Source organism: Gavialis gangeticus, unplaced genomic scaffold (genome assembly GCF_001723915.1).
Source record: "Gavialis gangeticus isolate Ggan-Ray unplaced genomic scaffold, GavGan_comp1, whole genome shotgun sequence".
In the NCBI taxonomy this organism is placed as follows: Eukaryota; Metazoa; Chordata; order Crocodylia; family Gavialidae; genus Gavialis; species Gavialis gangeticus.
Window position 1 is genome coordinate 202,055,021 of NW_017728992.1, and position 17,325 is coordinate 202,072,345.

The 17,325-nt window shown below is 43.5% G+C and overlaps 1 protein-coding gene across 6 annotated transcripts in view; it reads right to left on the reverse strand.

Moving 5' to 3' along the window:
- PTK2 (protein tyrosine kinase 2) overlaps positions 1–17,325 on the reverse strand; it is a 463,084-nt gene that overhangs the window by 347,922 nt on the left and 97,837 nt on the right. For 5 of the 6 annotated variants that reach the window (XM_019528216.1, XM_019528218.1, XM_019528213.1 and 2 more), the window contains one exon: positions 12,581–12,607. Coding sequence is in view for 4 of the 6 variants with exons in the window: in XM_019528218.1 (XP_019383763.1) it covers positions 12,581–12,607 (27 nt within the window). In the remaining 2 variants the exon portion in view is untranslated. Of the gene's footprint in view, positions 1–12,580; positions 12,608–14,241; positions 14,342–17,325 lie in introns of those variants that run through there. The other variant, XM_019528217.1, reaches the window with a different exon arrangement.

Below are 17,325 nucleotides of genomic sequence, written 5' to 3' on the forward strand. Positions count from 1 at the left end.
ATGGTGGACAGCCGCCTCCCCCCCCCCCCCCCCTCATCCCTGGGGTCCATTCACCAGTCTGGCTGGGCAGCATCTGCTCTAGCCCCAGCCCCACTCCCTCCCTCACCATGGGGGCCTTGATCTGTCCTCCCTCCCCATGCCACCTCCCTCCTCATATTTACCAGCAAGATGCTGCTCTCCAAGCTGCCAGGCTGCATTCCTGTAAATCGGCTATCAGATCGGTACCAGGCGATATGGCTGGTTAATAATTGGCTAGTGGTATTGGCCAAGAAAATGTTTATTAGTACACCCCTAATTTGAAGGCAACTGCAAGGTGGCATCCAGGTAAGAAAGGGAGATGAGTACGATAATGGAGAGCAGTCTGAAATGCAGAGTGTCTCACTGAGCAAGATGGGAAGGGGGGAGGGAGAAGTGTAAGAGTCTGAAGAAAGAAAACAGCCAAGTTACTCTGGGGTACTTTGGGGCTGTGTGGATTAGATACAGAACAGCTGAGCTAACTCTGGGGTGCTCAGAACGGTGCCAGCTGGACTGGGCCAGAGGGACTACTTAACACTTTGGAGGAGACAGGGGCTTCTTGCTGGATTGCTCTTACCCCATTATCTACCTTCATTGAAGATAAAGGGTCTGCTTTTCAGCTTGGAACTTGGGGTGTACTCCCTTCCCCTTCGATTAGCTCTCAGTAACTGAACTGGAGGGTGGATACCGAGATGGGAACATAGACAGCCAGGGAGGGTCAGAGACCAAAAGGCTACGCTTTTGGAGACAGAAGCAGCCAGAGATTCCTCCTACTCCAGAAGGCAGGTTTGGGCAGGCTTCAGAGGGGCCAGATCAGGCCAGCATCCTGTGCAAATGCTTGGGTCTTCATGTCCTGTACTCTGCTGTCACAGGCAGCCATGTCTGATAATCCAAATAAGAAGTATATCCAGTTCCATTGTAGCCTCCCATTCCAAATGCAAACACAAGTTAAAGCAGATAGTTGGAGAAAAAAAACAGGTGAACTTTTCACAAAATTGCTTTTCTTCCTTCCTCCCCATACAAGAGTGAAGAATCCCCTCTTCCTCCTCACCCCCACAAAATATGCAGTTGTCTAAGGGCAAAGCACTTTCCATTACAAACCAATTTTCATAATGATTGTTGTAACCAAGCCAGCCTGAAAACAGGAGTCTTTCTACTACTGGAAAGAGATGACTCAACCTCATTATGATAGACATAGCTCTCATGTCTAGCAGGGTACAGACCTAGAAATTACACTCCTGACACTTATGTTCAGAATAACTATTTAGATCACTGAAAAAGAAAAAGAGCTTTTAACTCTACTGTTCCTCATACAGAAGGATTCTGTTACCTAAAAAAATGGCTCTCCAGGGGGAGAAGTGGGCAGTGGGGTTCCACAGGGCTTGGTCCTCGGGCACGCACTGTACAACATCTTCATCAGTGACTTGGACAAGGGGGTAAATAGCACCCTGTTAAAATCTGCTGATGACACCAAGATGTGGGGGGATGTGGGCACGCCAGAAGGGAGGAATAGGCTACAATCAGACCTAAACAGGTTACAGGGGTGGGTGGATGAGAAAACGATGGGATTCAACAGTGACAAGTGCAAGGTGCTGCACCTGGGTAGGAAGAACTGGTACCATACCTACAGGTTGGGGAACTCCCTTTTCATCAGTGCAGAGGCAGAAAAGGATCTTGGAGTCATCATTGATGCCAAGAAGAACATGGGCCGGCAGTGTGGGGATGCAGTCAGGAAGGCCAACCGCACCTTGTCATGCATCCACAGACGCATCTTGAGCAGGTCCAAGGAGGTGATCCTCCCCCTCTATGCGGCACTGGTCAGGCCGCAGCTGGAGTACTGTGTCCAGGTCTGGGCGCCGCACTTCAAGAGGGATGTGGACAGCATGGAGAGGGTTCAGAGGAGGGCCACTCGCATGGTCAGGGGCAGCAGGGCAGGCCCTACAAGGAGAGGCTACGGGACCTGAACCTGTTCAGCCTCCACAAGAGAAGGCTGAGGGGGGATCTAGTGGCCTGTTACAAACTAGTCAGAGGGGACCAGCAGGCATTGGGAGAGTCCCTGTTCCCCCGAGCACGGCCAGGAGTGACTAGAAATAACAGTCACAAGCTGGCAGAGGGTAGATTCAGACCAGACATCAGGAGGTGCTAGTTCACAGTCAGGGTGGCTAGGATCTGGAACCAACTTCCAAGAGAAGTGGTGCTGGCTCTTACCCTGGGGGTCTTCAGAAGGAGGCTAGACAATCACCTTGTTGGGGTCGTTTGACCCCAGTACTCTTTCCTGCCATGGCAGGGGGTCAGACTTGATGACCTGCTCAGGTCCCTTCCGACGCTACTAACTATGAAACTATGAAGTATAATAAATAGTCCCAATATTAATAAAACAAAACAAAACATTTCTGAAGTAATTCTGTAGTATAATGTTCAGAGTACACATCTGCTTCAGAAAAAATAGTTTTCTTATAGCATCAACTAACAATTGGGTAGCTGAACTATTATTGACTGTGGCTAAAACATAATTATGACTTTTAATAGAATTTATTTGGTAGCCATAGCCAGGATATACCATATTTTCTCACATACAGCATGCCTGTGTGTATAAGGTGCACTTTGCTTTTGGAAGGCATCCTGAAGAAAAAAACCTGAGTATACTAAACAGCAGCAGCTAAGGAAGTGAGCCTGCTGCCAGGCCCACACTCTGGATGGGGCCCGACAGCCAACACAGTGCACCAAGTTTGGAGCCCAGGCAATTAATGCTACAACCAACTCCCCTGCCACCAAATTTCCAGACCCATGGGGATCCGTTTTACCCACATATAATATGAACCCTTTTTCACCAGCTGGTTTGGGGTGAAAAGGTTAGGGGTTATAAATGGGAAAATACAGTACCTCTGAAAACTGTAAAGAAGCTAAAAGTAACTCAATGTCTGGAAAAAGTAAGCTTGCATATTTCTGTTGCTGCCCACCTCATGTGCAAAGAGAAATTGTTCTCACTCTGTTTTAAATGACAAATCTATTTAATGTTCCTTAAGCCATAACCCATTGGGTTACGCTCTCTTTAGATGGCAAAGTACACAGCATCACATCTTGGTATCATTTATATAGGGTTACTTGGTTTGTAGACAAGTGCATCATTTCCATTAGCAACAAACTAATGTCTCGAGGAACACACTTCAGCATAAGACAGAATTATGGACCTACCTATAGGTCTTTGAGGAACCCACAGGCAGGGTTTTTTATGATCTTTTATTGCAGGGCTGGCAGCCCTTTGGAACATGGGCTGAAATAACACCGCTGGCTCCACGGAGGGACGGTACTTCCAACCCAGCCACTGCTGCTTCTCTCAGGCAATGCAAGGCACGCAAATTCCCCTCTGCCGCCACAGAAGACATCCACCACTGAATCACTGGTGACCATGCTTCACGGAACAGATAAAATCAGCCCACAAACCACGGATTGCTGAATGCTGTTTTATGGTATCAACTATACAGTTGGGAGAGAGATGTCAGCTAAGCTTTGAGACACAAACTACCCTCCCACAGGTCTTGAGAAGCAGACATAGCTTACGCTAAACTGCAGACAGAACAAAAAGCATACACTTTTTGCTAGCACAAAGTTATTAACTACATTTTCTAGTATAATTTTAGCAAGTTACATTCAAGCTACCTATGTGCCCCCAGTCATTTCAATGAATTACCATTTTTCCCCTCCTCACATTATTGTGTTCTGTGCTTGAGATAAAAAAAGCTGCTTCGTTCCACTTCACATTACCTGCACTAAGTTAGCTGCTGAAACAATCCTTGTCAGGGAAATCCTTAGGGATTTCTCCACTTAGGATGTTCTATAAATTGCCAGGTATTTGGGGGTAATAAAGACTAATGGGAAAGGCATTTTCCAGGCCTCAGTATTCAGAGCTAATATTTTGGGATTACAGGAATATACTTAATATACTGTTATAAAATGAATTCAAATAATCTTTGATATGGACTCTATCATATAGAACAAACTAGATCGAAGATAAAAGACCATTAAAGTATCAAGTGCTTGACTTGCATATAGAACTGTGTGGGCATATTATTAAGAAAAAAGACAACAGCTATTTAGTGGGAGTTCACAGAAGAGCAACTACAACTGTGACGAAGAGTCAGGTTTACTAGAAAATTACTTAAAAGGTTCAACTGAATCGATAAAGAGTAAAGATGATCTTGCGATTAAGAGTTTGAGCAAAAGGAGAGCTGTCGTTCTGTAATTGTTACCTGTACCTGCGCTGGAGCAAGGTAAGCAAGGTAAGTCGCCCCAGCTTTGACCCAGGATGAAGCAAAGACAAAAGCTGGGGCAGTTTCACTACACTTATATTGCTAGCTACTTACATACAGACTAGCCAACTGCCTGTCGAGAATAATGGGGGGGGAAGGGTTGGGATGGAGTGCCACCACTGCTCTGCCTCTTGCAGGGAGCGGGGTCCGGTCCTCGGCGGGGTTTCGGAATCGTGGCAGTGCTCCCCCATGCTTGCTGGCACTGATTGGCTGTTTCCATCAGCCAATCAGAGTGCAAATAAAGAGTTACGGACAGACAGATTTAGGCTTTTATAATATTAGAATAAACAGTTACAGCATAACAGCCTCTGCACACTTCCCAGCAGCAGCTCCTCTTGACCTTTTGAAACCACTCTAAGAGTATGTTTGCTCCTATGGCAGAAAAGAGAAGAGCAAAGGAAGTGCAAATCCCTTGCTGAACGCAGACAGCAACCTACTGATCAATGATGCAGAGAAGGTTGAAGTATTTTATGTCTATTTTACTTCAGGCTTCATGAATAGTCAGCTACCAGATGATGAGCACAGCTGGCAGCAAAGACAGGGAAGGAGACAAACAGCCTAGAGTAGCAGAAGATCAGGTTATGGATTACTCAGAGAAGCTACACTGGGGCGGGCAACTATTTGGGCCCACAGGCAATGTAGGCAGTTCTGGGAGCTGTCAGCATCCCACCCTTTCTCCTCCCCACCCCCAGCAACAGCCTGAAGCTGGCACACCTGTGGCTCTTCACCATCACCAGTGCCCAGCAGCAGCTGAGCACAAAGCCCTGGCCCCAGCCTACCCCGCACCCAACTCCAGACCTACCCTGGCCAGAGCAGACCAGCTCCATACCAACCAGGACCTATGAGCACTGCCCTGACCCTGGCCCGCCCATGGTGAACAGCAGCTGCAGCCAGGCAGAGGCTGTTGCTGAGCATGGGGGAAAAGCACCCACTTCCCCCTTGTCACTGCCAGGCCCTTCTTAGTGCAGTCGCCTGGAGCCTATGCCTGTGCTGCCAGCAGCTCCTCTCTACTGCCACTGCTGTCCCACCCAGAAGCCGCACTGGTAGCAGTGGCGACAGCGGTGGAGAGGACCCACAGAGCAGCCTGGGTGTGGGCTCGACAGCTGCAGCAAGAAGGGCCTGGCAGCAGCAAGGGGATGGTAGCCGCTTTCCCCCCGCATCCAGCAGCATCTTTTGCCCAGCCACAGCCACTGCCACCACTGCTCAGCATGCGCAGGTCCCAGCTGGTCCAGAGCTGGTCCATTCTGATCGGGGCAGCCTGAGCCAGGGCCAGGGCTGTGCATGCGGGTCCCTGCCAGTCTCCATGGCACCAGGGCCGGGGCAGCAGCTGGAAGGAGCTGCTGTCATCTGGGCTGTTTAGAAATTAAGCCCAGCCATAGAGCCACCCCAGTCCCCCTGTGCACCCAGGGGCAGCGGGACATGCCACAGGCCAGATGGGACTGACGGACCCACTACAGGCCGAAGAAAGACCCTCCATGGGCCGGATCCAGCCCACAGGCTGTATTTTGTGCACCCTTGAGTGAGATGCTTTCAACAGTGTACTAGGTTGTATCATCAGCAGTGCCTTTTGCAAATCAAGGGAAGTGATTCTTCTGCTTTATTCAGGACTGGTGAGGCCTCACCTGGAATTATGTTTCCACTTTTGGGCCCCACACTTCGAGAAGGATGTGGACAGTTTGAAAACAGTCTAGTGCAGGGCAACGAAAAGAATTAGAGGCCTGGGAAGCACGACTTATGGAGAAAGGCTGAAAGAACTTGGAATTATTTAGTTTAGAGAAGAGAAAACTGGGAGGCTCTCTCATAGATTTTCAGGGTAGAAAGGGACTTCACAGTAGATCATAGAGTCCGACCCTCTGCCCTGGGGAAGAGAGTGCAGGTGTCAGATGACCCCAGCCAGGTGTTTGTCCAGTCACCTATTAAAGACCTCCAAGGTATGGGAGAGCACCACCACACTTGGAAGTCCATTCCAGATTCTGGTAACCCTGACTGTAAAAAAGTTCTTCCTAATGTCTAGTCTAAATCTGCTCTCTGTCAGTTTTGATAACAGTCTTCAAATTGTTGGCAATCTCTCGCAGTCTAGGATGATTATCTTCTATGACTGTCTTATCTATGGGTCTGAATATGGCTGAGGAGGCCCACTGGGGATCGACAGACTCTGCTGCAGTTTGGGCATATGTTTCCATGCCAGGTGGACAGCTGTGGGTTCTTGAGTTGGTCCACAACATGCTGTTTCTGCTGTTCCTGCTTTTCTATCTTCTGTTGTCGCTGTAGTTTCAAAATGCCTGAAGGGTGATTATACAGAGGATGGAAATGGGCTTTTCTCTGTGGCTTCAAGGCACAGGACTAGGAGCAATGGCCTCAAGATGCATCAGAGAAAATTTAGACTGGAGACTAAGAAGAACTTTCAGACTCTAAGAGTGGTGAAACACTGGAATAGGCTACACCTAGACAAGTTGTGGAATCTGCATTCCTAGAAAGTTTCAAGAGCAGGTCAGACAGACATTCAGTCAGGAATGTCTAGCTTTGAGCAGGGGGCTGAACTAGATGACTTCATGAGGTCCTCCCCCATCCTATTTTCCTATGATACCCTGAAGACATGGGCTGGGAGGCATGAAATGTATGTTCAATTCTAGATCATGTGTTCTTCTGAGAACTTGGGTACGGTCATTAAAATTAAGACAAGAAGAAAACATCTGCAAGTAAGGGATAATACTTACTTTCTTCCATCTTTTAAGTGTTGTCTATTATGACTGCAGCATCTTTGGTCATATCATGTATTTATACAGCAATTAGCATGGGCAGCGCAGAACTCTGTTAGGTCTTGAAGTCAAACCACTACCCACCCACCAGCAGCAGCTTGGAAAGTATAAAGCAATATTTGAGATGTCAACACCAAAGCAGTAGAAAAAAATAATGTAATAAAATGGTATTGCTAGGAGTAGTGGAATAGTATTAAGAATAGGGAAATTTACCATAAACACCAAGGAAAGCTCTCTCACAAGAACATCCACTAGTCTGAAGAACAATCTTCCCGGAGAAGCTGTAAAATCCCATCACTTGACATTATGGAACTAAAGAGGAAAAAAATTAGAATCCTTGGTAATGATCCTGACCTGACAGGACACAGACTCCTTGATATATTGAATTCTTCCATCTCTACATTATCATTACCGCCAGTTAATGAAAAGAACTGAACTCCTAATACAAACATAGTAGAATAAAGAAAATCCTTGGGAACCTTTTGGAATGTATACAGCATACAGGTTGGCAGGCCATCTCCTAACTTTCATCTTACACACACTGAAAAATCTTTTAACTCAGTAATCTCTCATTTACAGATACTAATTACTTTGACTAATAAATGCAAGGAAACATCACATAAATAAGCTATAAAACTTTAGAACTACAATTAAAACAGCGCTTTTTAACATTTCTGAAAACAGAATTTACTTTGTGCACTGGAAATCACCTTGACTCCAAGGCACCTTTGAAAGTCTTGTTTAATTTACACTAACTTTCAGCAGGATGTTTGAAAATGTTTGTGCACAGTCTTTTTCGCTACCTTCCCTGTTCAGCAATTACTCCCTGTATGGGTGGCCTTGCACATAGCAAAAAGAGAGAAAGTATGTAAACAGGGAAATGTTAATTTAAAACTACAGCTGGCAAAAAGATTCAGAGCCAGTACTTAATACCTTTATTTTTTCTGCCTACATATATGGTTACATTATGCTTTCTTACTGTGACACTTTAAATAAAGATGTTAATTATAATGCATATTTCTAAGCAGGCTATTGAGTCATACATTCAGCTGTTCCCTGCCCTCTCAGTAGTATAAAGCTAGGTAATGTCATAAATTTGAGTAATTCTTCTATTTCTACAGAAGGAAGATAAGAAACATCACACTGGATCATACCTGGGGTCACATAACCAATATTTAGTTTAGAAATGTGACCAAATGCTTCAGGGTTAAGGTGAAAAGCAGACAGTTAAATAATCTGTCCTGTCATACGTACACATTACAATCCATCCTGAGCTCAAATAGTTAAGAGATGGGGTTAAACCCTGAAATATCAGATTTGCCATCCCTTCTCCTCACGTTTAATTAACATTAATTATGACGACTCTGGTTATGCATGAGGTCCATACCTTTTGCAAACCATGCCAAGTTCCTGGCCTCTACAGCTTCCTGTATCAGCACATTTCATAGCCAACAGCCGAGCTGTGTGAAAAAGTATTTCTTTTGATCAGTTTAAAATGTTATTTTAATTTTATAGTCTATCTTCTACCTGGGTCTGACATATTTATCCACAACTCTTGTGTTTGTTATGCTAGAGTTCAAGTAGGAAAGATGGGGTTACATCAGTAACATAATTATATATATATATGCAGCCTTAGAACCACACACCAAGTTGTACGCATGAGCTATGAGGGAGAAGGGCTGTTTAGGTAAAAGGATGCACGGATGATGAATTTTTAGGTAAGCGGATGTCTACAGTTGGCTGATTTCCTGACGATGTCAAGGCAGAAGTAGTTCTCGAGGAAGAACAGACTCCGATGCATTCATAATGTAGGAAGCAAATCTTCCTTAAGGCTAAGTTGAAGGTGTGCTGCTTCTGATTTCTTTAGTCCTAATTAAGCACTGGAAGCTTGAACTAATTACAAGTCCTGTTTGATATTTTAAGATAACTGAAAGGAATTCTACCAGCTCTTTCTTCTGTTCAGCCAAGTTATGTGCAGTACACTTAAAAATGGCAGTTACTTCTAAATATACCACACTATATTGAATCAAAGCAAGCGTGATTTTCTCTGGATTGACTTTTATTACTTCACACCAAGAGAAATGCCATTCTACTCCATTCGCCTTGAGAACAGCTTCTGTCCTTCTTAATGGCACACCATCTTCTGGTCTTGTTCTGTGAGGATGTCTGTGATATTTCTGACTCAGAGGTCAGCATACACCATCTTTACTTGAATCCAAGACAAAGTCTTTTCCCTATTCAACAAGAGGAAAAAAAAGTCTCTCGTCTTGGGTTCCAGGACAAAGCAGGGGGGCAGGCAGCTGTGGCTCCAGCCCTGACCTGGGCTCAGGGTCACAATTGAAGCTGCAAGCCCTCTTCCCCCTTGCCACTTGCCGCTCTAGCTTTGACTCCACTCCAGCCTAGGGCACAGAGGACACAGTGGCTGTTACCCAGCCCAGGGAAGAAGCAATGGTGGTAGCTCTGGCTGGGAGCAAAAGTACTGCATCTCTGACTATGGCAGGGGTGCAGGTACCAGCGGGGAGGTCAGGGAGCAAGTGACAGGGGACAAAGTACAAGGGGGGGAAGTGCAGGCATGGGACAAGGGACAGGGGGTCCTGCTGCTCAACTCCACTGCCTGCCCCTCTGCTGCTGTTTTCCCTGGTGGTGGTCATGGTAGAGACTAACTTCATTATTGGGGGTCATCTTAAATTCAAAGGCATTGTGGATTCAGGTAAACATGTTACTTGGTTGAACCCTTTTCATATCCTCTCTCCTTTCCTCGAGTTACCCTGTTACATTGTACGAATACTTTACATACATACATCTGCTTTTTAAAAACTGCTTGATATTCTAGCTTTTAGTATTAGTTATTTGTAATAAAACATCATGATCAAAAGTTCCCATTATGCTAAAGCTGAGTAAAGAATGATAAAATATGTATAAAAAAAAAGTAAAAAACTATCATGCACCAAGTTTGTTTTAAGCAACGGAAGAGGCAAAACCACATTTCATCTATTGACTAATCATTTTTAATCCAGACAGTGCTCACATTTTAAGGGACACTGCATGCCCCAAAAGAAACTCTCCACTTCCCCAAGCGTGCTATAAACAAGCTTGCTTATTAAAGCAACCTTACATATGGTTAAATGCATTGGGTGTTCTCTTCTGGGCAGCTTTGAAATGATAAAAATGTAGTATGTTGCCCTCAAATCCTCCACTGATTTGCACTCTAAAATGTGCAATACTCACAGTCTTGGCCTCAATTAAAAGGAACAGAAAAGTAAGCTGCACAAAGACTTCAAAGAAGTGATACAGATTAGAGAAATGTAGGATAACTCCCTTGTGTGATGGTTTAACAAAACTACCTAATCAACTAATACATTCAACAGCACACACTCAATCATTCTTACAAAAAGGTTTTACTATGAAATCAAAGTGAAAAGGAAATGTTCTGGATGACCTTTGTGTGCCACTGACTACAAGAGGAACTACACACTACAGCGGAGACCACTGGAAATGTCCTTGTTGCTACTACAGTCTTCAGATACTGCAGAAACATGATGCATTGTAATGCAAATCTACAGCACCAAGGGGAACACACTGCAAGAAGCCAGAACATTTCTACTGCCCGCTGCAGTCAACTTTAAATGAGTTACTGTCACATTAAAGATAATATATATAGCAATCTTATTTTTTCTTATACTGTCACCCTTGAAAACCTGAAACTTAATTCTATTTTCAGTTCAAGGTGTTCTGTTTCTAGCTTTGCAGTTCTTCTGCAAGATTTTCCAAAGTTATCTGAATTTAATGGAATCATGGGAGTTGAGTGTACCTTTCCTTATTTGCTGTCCATCACACTAGAAGGCAGCATTATCCCCATCAAGAAGGCAATCTCCTCATTCTTCTCCCTAAAAGTCCAACGGTGCTCAGTCTTCAGAAATGGGACTTAACTGCATGTTCTTTATTATGAAAAGGAGAAAACTGAAGTTTCCTTTATTTTTTTCACAAACACACCGTGTGTGTGGTCTGCAATTCTCTCCCCTCCGTTTTCCATCTCCCCTTTACTATGAGTGTACTTAGCACCTCTAATCTTGCTCTGCCACACCACCATGACCCAAAATCACCTTCTGGTCAATATGAGGTAAATCAAACAGCCAAGATGTTCAAGCCCGTCTTAACACCATGTACTGAGTTCCCTACTGGTATGTATTTGTCCCCACTTCCTCAAAATAACACTCACAAAACTTTGAAATCCAGGGTAACAGAAAGGAAAAATCCACCAACTCAGTGGTTGGCAACCTGCAGCTTGCACACTGGACCTGGTCTACTGAGCCATTTGATCTGGCCTGGATAAATATAAAACATGCTTTGTAGTAAAGCAAGGGTGTCCAAAAAAAGGTTGTGGGCTGGATCTGGCTCATGGGACTCCCAGAGAGTCCAATACTTGCTGCAGAATTCAAAGCTATGGGGACTGGTTGCTTGGAGGGGGAGTGCTTTGGCAACAAGCACCCACCGTGCTGCCACCAGGTTTGAATCTGGCCCTCAAGAAGCCCCATTTCCACCACAGGATTAGTTTGAGACTCCTGTAGTAAAGGATTCAGTTCCTCTGATGTTACAACTGAAAACAGTATAGATATTTAAGCAAAACAGTCGAAGGCTATCAAATGTCAATAGGTCTGACACAGCACATCCAAGTCCAAACTCACTTGGTTGCACTTTGTTCAGATTTTAAGCATGGCTTGGGTTCATTCTTACTAACAGAAATGTCATGGTCTATTAAATGACAAAGGCAGTCACAGACACACATTATGCTAAACAGGTACATTTTTTAAACGTTGTAAAGTCAGAAAAAGAATAATCTATTTTGAACATGCAGGCCAGCACTGGAGGCCCTCATTAAGTTGTACTTCAAAGTTTCCTCACAATTACTACTGAGACAATCTGCAAAGTCAAGACCTAACTGATTTCAAACAAGGTTACAACAGTAATCAATACCATTTTTAAAACAGGAATAATTTATAACATCCCTAGCAGTAAGGTCACAAGACCTGGCAAGGACATGGGTTCTATTTCCTTAGGACTTTGCACAAGTTAATTTATCTGCTGCTCATTTCTCCCATTCCTGCCTATAAAGATTCTTCACAGCACTAACCATTTGTACTTATTCATTCTTGTTTCCTTGAAGGCTGCCCTCTGCCTTAATCCATAGTGCTAGCTTTGAGTGCCTACTTGTTTGCTGCTCTAGAAGTTCGCTGTGCATCCTCTACTTTGTTCTAGGTCATTATAAAAATAGAAGTAAATCGCATACAATCATCACAATTCCCCACTCACATGTCAAAATATCCTTTGTTAGGCTATAAATTCGCTGTACCACTTGTTTTGACCATAGCACTGGTCTTGGTCCTCACCTGGATAGGTATCAAACTAGGAACTTTGATTATATACAAGATATCCCAAAGACGCAACTAAAAGTTGTTGTTTATCACAGTAAAATATAAATAGCAGACAAAGGCTTACCTGCTGGAAAGGAAAGTCTTGAAATATCTGTAAGAAAAAGAAATTTAACATAAGAAAAATACTGAATAGTCCAAGTAGCCTAGCCACCTTTCTGCTGCAACAAATTATCTAAAGCACCCCTTTAGCTGCCAGGCATGCTATAGGCAAAGCAAAAATCAGCCTCCTTAGGCACAGAGTTCATTAACAGGATTATTCTTCACTCACCTAATTGAGGGATAAAGACTACACTGACTAGTTTGTAATGAAGACATTACACTGTTCAGTGATAGGTGTAATTATTGTAGCAGGCACAAAGGTGTTGAACTACTATTGCATAAATGATTCTGTTATAACTACTAGTTTTAGTTCCTCATTTTTCTGAAACCTTCAACTTTTCTGGGAAGACATTTTCAGGCCCAGTCTTTCCCTGAAGAGAGTTTTGTTGGCTTATACACCCCGTGTCCCATTCTTCTTATCTTAAAGCTTAGCCAAAATCTATTACAAGGAACATTATTTAAACATTTAATTAACCAAATAAAATGTCAGATATGATAAGTCATACAAATTATGCTTACTGATGGCTCGAATAATGCCTAAAGAGAGCTGAGCGACAGTCAAATTTAGATTGACAGGGTATGCCTTTGATTACTACAATTTGTGCAGCAACATCTGTCTGCCAGGTGCTTTACAGATAGCTGAAATGACAAAGTCACTACCCTGAAGAGTTAGATAGTACTACAAATGAGGTCCCAAAGGCGAGACAAGCAAGGGGATTCATCACTAATTATAAAAGCAAATACACATAACATTTTTATCTGGCTTCATTCCTGTCGCCTGTCTTTCAGATGTCCAGTAAACAGCTTTGTCCTCTAGATCCCGGATTGTGAGTGGGCCCCCTTAAGAGTCAGGGGCAAGTTCTGAAAAAAAAGACAACAGCAGAAACAGGACAGGAAAAGCCTGAACAGGGAAAAATCAAGAAGGGATGCAACTCAGGGAAGAAAGAATGAGAAGAGAATGGACACTTACTAGTAGAATAATCAGCGTGGAAGAGGAAAATTTAGGGCGGGGTAATTACTGAGAAAGAACCCAAGGTAAGAAAGATGAAGAATATCAGAGCAGACCATTGCAGAGAGAAGAAGCAGAGCTTAACAAGGAAGAGGGCAATGGTGAATGAAGTATTAACACATTTATTGTGGAAGAAGCCCCTGTGAACCTTGGACTTCCTCCAGAAGGACAGGAACAGGAGCAGACTGAAAGCGTGTGCCAGGGCAGACGGTCTCTTTGTTTCACTGCATATTAGAAGGAAGCCAAAGGTTAATCAATGTAGTGCTCGCAAATACAGTAGGTATCACAGAGATCCTAATATTTTGTTTGTTTAGGCTTATAATCGATGTTGTTTTAAAAGCGGATAAAAGTTTAATATTGAAGGAGGAAACATCTACAACAAGAAATCTTTAAAAATTGTCTCACTGCAGATTTCAAAACTGAACTTCAAGGTTCTCTGAACACACAGAAGTTACTGAACTGGCAATGCCCACCCACCAAACCAAAACACTCTTAAAATGCAAAAATAAGAACAGGATATTAATATTATTAAATAAAACGCTCCACATATTATTCTGGTGAAATAACAGCAAGCTTTGAGAGGGAACAATTTACATTTATAAATATGAAATGCTCACCAAACTGTCTGCTTACAAGCAAAACTTGCTGATGTAATAAGAGATGCCCTTAAATAGGAGAAAACAAAAAACAGGCAGGAAGGAGCTGCATAAACTTCCGGAAGGAAAAGCCTCAACTTGCCTCCGGCGATAGTTTCTACATGGAACATAGATCAGTGGACATGGAATGAATCTTTGCAGTGGTAGAAAAGAAGTGCACATTTTAGTGACAATTCAGATGCCCGTTGATTCATTTTAGTTTAGGAAAATCTGTCTCACCCTCTACTTACTTACAATGCTCCGTGTCCCAGTTTTGTCCATTTGTTTTTACCAGATCACTGTTAGAAAAATCTGTTGGGAATACGGTTATCCACTGTTAATGCATCCGTATACTTAGTGACCTATAATATCAATTACATTTATAATAGCCAATGATAGAATGAAATTTCCTAAATAAAATTGCATGCGTTTTGTTTAATCGGTTATGATGCAAATTAACCTCTACATTCAAATTCTACTGAAGAAAAAAATCAAAGGTACAGAAACCTGGAAAAATCTATAGTTACAATAAAGAATATTTGGAAACTAGTAAATTATTCTTGTATTCAATAAACTAGTCTAGATGCAAAGGACCACTGTTTATAGCCCAATATTTATTCCTTTTAAATCAGATTAACTTTATTCGGCATCCTCACCCAAGACATTTAAAGAAATTAAGTAAAAACATCTTTATCTAGTACTCATTACAGTAAAATGCAGATGCTCATAACATTAAATATTAAGCTTTGTAAAGCTGCACTATGGAGGTTAGCCATAGAGTTCACATCAACATCTTCTCAAGGAAGTTGTGCGCTAAATGTGTGCAAAACACAAAACGTACCTTCCTTAAATAACAGGTAAAACAAAAGCAATTTTAAATTAACACTCTAGGACCTATTCCTGCAAAGGACTCCATCTGGGCATAAGGAGCTCACTAAAACAACGAGGATCCAGCCACGTGGAGCTCATTACCAGATCAGGGCCCAGGACCATACCTACTCGAGCAATAACTGTCAAGTAATTAGCTCCAAGTCTTACTCTCAACTAATTTCATAAATGGACAGAGAACAGGCCTGGCACCACAGGGACAACTGAACTTTCCTGGTCGGCACATATTTTTCTACAAATGGTCATTAAATACTTATAGGAGACCCTGTTTGCTAAGATAAGTTCACACATTGTTAGATTTAAAAATGAACTGTATAAGGAAACTAAGGCATGAGAATCGGAGATGCCCGTTCAAAACGGGATGAGCATTTAGTTAGTTTCTTACGTCTCATTTTTCAAAGGTTTCCCTTAAGCATAAGCATAAGCATGTCTTACAAAAGCTAATGCGTCCAACTCCAGGAAATCTGAACCATTGCAGGAAAATGGGTCCATAATAGTACAAATGAAACGTAAAAATGCTGCAAGATGCTGCTAGAGAGAAAAACACAATCAATGTTGTGCATTCGTGATGTGCTCGCTACTTTTGTCCCTATGTGCCAATGTTTGTTTCAACTAGTTTTTATTAAAGACACACAACAGCAACTTCCAATTTTAAAATTCTTATCTGCTTTTATCCCCTCATTTATTGTCACAAAGCCTCTTCATGACTTGAAATGTTTTATATTTATGCTCAAATCAAATGATATTCTTAATAAAGAAAGTACACTTCAAGTTGTGGACTTTAAGGCAATAGCAGATTTTGAAAGTGTTGACAATGTTTTTATGTACAAAAACCAGTAGGCAACTACCCGAAGTCTATCACCTGTGAAACTAGTTAAAACTGAATTATTCTGCAAACTGACCAAGTTTCAGGGAGGTCCCTCTGTACTCCTCCCACCCAGTCTTTTTCCTTATTTCTCACATAAGAAGGCATAGGTGAGACTGCACATTCAGCCTTGCCATTTACCAACTTCTGACTGCCTATCTGTAACACCTTTAACATACTTTGTAAAAATTGTGCCTTGTTCAGCCATGGCAATACAGTATTATGAAAAATGTTCCCCGCCTTTGCTATGAGGTAGCAGCTTGGCAGACTAAATGGCCAGTCTGCTTCTTGATCATGTGGAAAAACAGGTGAACAAGGACACAAGGAGGCTTCTTCCTTGGTTTTCTACCCTAGCAGCGATTCCTTAATTAGCATGACCATATTTCCCTAGTTTCAAAGTGGGGCACCCTGTTCAACCATCTCAAAGGTTTGGTCTCAGCTGAGCATGCTAGAGAAGAGGTACCCAACCTCCAGCCTGTGGGACAGATCTTGCCCAGAGTACCATGTCATCCAGTCCATGGGGCTCCCCATGGGTCCATAAATTTGGGGGCAAAAGGACAGTGGCACTGCTCCCCTGCTGCCAAATCTCTGGATGCATGGGAAGCCCCAAGCCGTGTGTGCTGGATCCAGTGTTCAATCTCAGCATGCAAGGCCTGGCAACAGTGGGGCCAGGCCTCAGGCCCCAATCCCAGTGTGGGGGCCTGGAAGGGGACAGCACCTAATCCCCAGGACCCAATCCCAGTTCCCAGTGTAGAGGGCTGAAAGCGGGAAGTGCCAGCCCCTATGGGACCCAATTCTGCCATGTGAGATCAGGAGGGGAAGGTACCAACCCTCTGAGACACAATCTTGCTGTGAACAAGGAGGGGCAGTGCTGGCCAAGGACTGATCTGGCCCTCAGACTTGACCTGCACCACTCATCTGGCCCATGGGATCAAAAGTTTGAAAACCCCAGCTAGTTGGGAAGGAGCAGGGAAGGAGGCGGCAGCACAAGACAGACCACTCTTGTTTTCACTGGGACAGTCCTGTTTCATAGTTTCTAGGGTCGGAAGCGACCTGAGCAGATCATCTAGTCCGACCCCCTGCCATGGCAGGAAGAGCACTGGGGTCAAATGACCCCAATAAGGTGGTCATCCAACCTCCTCTTAAAAACCCCCAGGGTAGGAGCCTGCACCACCTCTCTTGGAAGTTGGTTCCAGACCCTAGCCGCCCTGACCGTGAAGTAGCGCCGCCTGATGTCTAACCTAAACCTACCCTCTGCCAGCTTGTGACCGTTATTCCTGGTCACTTCTGGAGGTGCTCGGGGGAACAGTGAC